Source organism: Carassius gibelio, chromosome A8, assembly GCF_023724105.1.
Source record: "Carassius gibelio isolate Cgi1373 ecotype wild population from Czech Republic chromosome A8, carGib1.2-hapl.c, whole genome shotgun sequence".
NCBI classification, from domain to species: Eukaryota; Metazoa; Chordata; class Actinopteri; order Cypriniformes; family Cyprinidae; genus Carassius; species Carassius gibelio.
Genome location: NC_068378.1, coordinates 12424612 through 12428916, shown reverse-complemented (window position 1 = coordinate 12428916; position 4305 = coordinate 12424612). Strand labels below are relative to the sequence as shown.

At 43.0% G+C, this 4305-nt stretch overlaps 1 protein-coding gene across 1 annotated transcript; it reads left to right on the top strand.

The window, feature by feature from the left end:
* The first annotated feature begins 478 nt into the window (after window positions 1–478).
* Window positions 479–3831, top strand: LOC128018482 (frizzled-10-B-like). The gene has a single exon (XM_052604010.1). The coding sequence runs from the start codon at window positions 1232–1234 to the stop codon at window positions 2972–2974; it is 1743 nt and encodes a 580-aa protein (XP_052459970.1). The 5' UTR covers window positions 479–1231; the 3' UTR covers window positions 2975–3831.
* The last annotated feature ends 474 nt before the right edge of the window (window positions 3832–4305 follow it).

Here is a 4305-nt window from a genome sequence, read left to right as displayed (position 1 = left end):
CATTCTAAAATAAACTCCGTAGGCATGTCTGGATGCATTATCCATCCCTTCGATGAAAGACGTGATACTGGCAAAAGTTTTTAATAAAAAACCTGACATCTCACTTTTTTAATTAATAACATCTCAAAAGCCACACGGTTTCACTTTGTAATTCAGATGCATGGGGTGAGAGCAAATACACATATAGTTTAGCCATCAGTTGTAGTTCAGTCAACGATAAAAAGCGAGGGGATTAAAGTAATAAAAACACTCTTTTCTCTTCACTCTCTTTCCACAATGGCCGGAGCGTGAAAATCGTCAGTTGTAGATTTAAAAGGGGGCACATCTCGACTGGAAAGCCACTGAATCCTTTTGGTCATCCTCCTCGGCGAGAGATTTCTCGCTGACTTGCAGTGATAAGTGTACCGTAATTCATCAGAGGGAATGGGGAGAAAACAACAACAACAAATGGCCAGTGAGTAATTTACTGTGATCTTGTGGTAAAACGGTAACAGCCAGTTCCGCACGGTTTAAGGATAATCCGTGTGTCAGTTTGGGCTTTCTTATGTAAAGCAGCTGTCTTTGAAGGCGGATCTTTTGGCAGGTTAGTTCAGGACGGTGGCGGAGGAGCTCCGAGCGTCAGACACAGACAGCGCGCGAGACTGAGAGCAACTCATGACGGAGAAGAGGATTGTCTGGAGACCAGACGAGTGAATATTCACGCGCTTACCGAGCGGATTCATTTTCAGATGACTGTGATAACACGACGCCGTGACTTCAGATTGGATACACTTTGCGGGGGGATGAATGTGGAAAGTAATGCGAGAGCAAGTGGAAAAGTTTGTGTACTTTCGTGAGGGAAACAGATCATCAACATTATCTCACAGGAGAGAACCGCTTTAGAAGAAGGAATTATCATCTGTGGACTGGGAATTTAACACATTGAGTGAAACCTCTATGTATGGTTAGAGCTTTCTAATACTTATCTATCTAAAGATTTATATAGGCTATATATTTTGACAGATATTACTTTTGAACTGAACTGATTGTTTGGAATCAGAGTTACTGACTGATGGATTCACAAAGGAAAACAAGTTTTCTTTTTCAATAATTCATCCTCCTGTCTTTGGTATACAATAACTTTTTTAGTCAACCAGCTAAAATTATAAAGAGTGACAATGAAACAACTTTTCAGATAAAAATACCATTTTTTTTTGACAATCATTGTTACATGAATTAATACAGAAAGACAATGTTTGCTGCCACTTTTGGACTCAGCCTTGTGCTGCTGTGCATGGCCGGGTTTTGTTCCGCTATCAGCTCCATCGACCCGGACCGGCCAGGTGAAGGAAGATGCCAGGAGATTGCTATTCCACTCTGTAAAGACATTGGCTACAACTTGACAGTTATGCCGAATTTAATGGGACATGAAGATCAAAGTGAGGCGGCCATAAAGCTGCACGAGTTTGCTCCACTGATTGAGTTCGGCTGCCACAGTCATCTGAAGTTTTTCTTGTGCTCGCTGTATGCTCCCATGTGCACGGAGCAGGTATCCACACCCATCCCAGCATGTCGAGTAATGTGTGAGCAGGCACGGCAGAAGTGTTCTCCCATCATGGAACAGTTTAACTTCCACTGGCCTGACTCACTGGACTGTTCCAGACTGCCAAATAAAAATGACCCCAATTACCTCTGTATGGAGGCACCAAACAATGGCACCGACGAGCCCCCAAAAGGCTCCCACACTCATCCGCCAGACTCCCGACCCCCTCGGCCAGGTAACAGCCAAGAACTGCCGATAAAGGAGAGGGTCGGTAAGACGACATGCAGCAACCCTGGAAAGTTTCATTACGTTCAGAAGAGCGAGTCCTGTGCCCCCAAGTGTTACTCAAACATCGACGTGTACTGGAGCCAGGGCGACAAGCGCTTCTCCATGGTGTGGATTGCAATCTGGTCCATCCTGTGCTTCATCTCCAGTGCTTTTACAGTCCTCACCTTCCTCATCGATCCACAGCGCTTCAAGTACCCCGAGCGGCCGATCATCTTCTTGTCTATGTCTTACTGTGTTTACTCGGTGGGCTTTCTTATAAGACTTTTTGTGGGGGTGGAAAACGTGGCCTGTGACCGTGACAATGGCGTTCAGTACATCATCCAGGAAGGCTTGGAAAGCACTGGCTGCACTATAGTCTTCCTCATTCTTTACTATTTCGGAATGGCCAGTTCCCTGTGGTGGGTCATTCTTACTCTCACGTGGTTCCTCGCTGCTGGGAAAAAATGGGGTCATGAGGCCATTGAAGCCAACAGCAGCTACTTCCATCTAGCGGCATGGGCTATACCAGCAATTAAGACCATCATGATCCTGGTTATGAGGAAGGTAGCGGGCGACGAGCTGACAGGGGTCTGTTATGTGGGCAGCATGGATGTCAAAGCCTTGACGGGTTTTGTTCTTATCCCCCTCTCCTGCTACCTCATTATTGGCACTTCCTTTCTGCTGTCAGGGTTTGTGGCACTCTTTCACATCCGTAAGGTCATGAAGACCGAAGGAGAGAACACGGATAAGTTGGAGAAGCTGATGGTTAGGATCGGCGTCTTCTCTGTGCTTTACACGGTCCCTGCCACTTGCGTCATCGCCTGCTATTTTTACGAGCGTCTCAACATGGATTATTGGAAGATTCTAGCAGGAGAGCAGAAGTGCACTGAGGACAGTAAGAGTGGTGAGGAGTGTGTGATGAAGAGCTCCATCCCAGCCGTGGAAATCTTCATGGTTAAGATTTTTATGTTGCTGGTTGTGGGCATCACCAGCGGCATGTGGATCTGGACCTCCAAAACACTGCAATCGTGGCAGAATGTTTTCAGCCGCAAACTTAAAAAGAAGACAAGGAGGAAGGCTGCATGTGTTTTCACAGGAAGTGGACCTTATCTCAAGCCTCATCCTCCATTGAAAGGACATAAAACCAAGTACGAACCGGCAGGTCCTCCTGCAACCTGTGTATGAGCTGGGCCTCTATACACAAACAAACGGTCAAGAAATAATAAAGTAATTGCTGGACTTGAATGCACTGCAAAGAGACAAGCCAGCAAAGGACACAACAATGCTCATATTTATTTTATGCAAACTTCAGATGCAATGTCCCCAACAGGTTTTTTTTTTAAGTTCTTGGTGCTTGTACTACATCTGAAACTTTGCATACTTTGGGAAAAGATTTGTGAAACAAATAATAACGGAGCAAGTCCATATTGCTGTCATTTGGATGACTGTATCATGTAATGTGCAATAGTTGTTTCCTTTTGTGACAGACAGAAAGGGACTCGGATACTGTAGGGCTGTGATTAAAGACAATGGAAGGACTCGACAAACAATGGTTGTGAATGGCTTGGGGAAAGGCGGCTCCTCCATGGCGTAGTCGTGTGGCTTTTCTATGGAAATGAAGGCCGTGTCATACACAACTGCACTGACATTGGAGTGCAGCTGCTCAATAAGGCCTCAGCAGAGAATGAACTGCCTATTTTTAGGCCATTTCATGGAACAAAGTAAATTTTTAAGCACTAAATATTGCCAACACAAAGAGAGAAACTTGTTATTTGAGTTGTTTTATACAGTCAGTTCATGGTTCTGGTTTGTTTCGTTATACCAAGCTCTTTTTAATGTCCTACATACATTTGTGTATATTTCTAAAGGTTCATATTTTATAAGAATAAATAAAACATTTTAGTTTTAAATGTTTGAAATGAAAAGCAAACACTTTTTTTTTGTTGAGTTTGAAAAGATTTCTCTATGACTTTCTTTTTTCTACAGGATACAAAAGAATTCCATACAATGACAGTCAGTGGGGTTGACAACAATACTGTACTCGGACTTTGCAGGGGAAAAAAACAATAAGACACTTTTCAAAATATCTTCTTTGGTGTTAGAATAAAGAAATGGTGATGATGAGTAAAGGATGACAGAATTTACATTTTAAGGTGAATTATTCTTTTAAGGTTGCAGAAAATGGGTACAATTAATCCTTTGGGTTAACACTGGAGGAGGAGCAGTTTGTACTTCTCAGTTGTGATAATCTAATTATTTTTCAAATATCATAAGATAAAATATTGACTTTAAATCCATCCTAAGGCCTCAGCTTCATGATCTGTGATTCCCAATATATATATATATATATATATATACAGTACAGACCAAAATTTGGACACACCTTCTCATTCAAAGAGTTTTCTTTATTTTCATGACTATGAAAACTGTAGAGTCACACTGAAGGCATCAAGGGCTATTTGACCAAGAAGGAGAGTGATGGGGTGCTGCGCCAGATGACCTGGCCTCCACAGTCA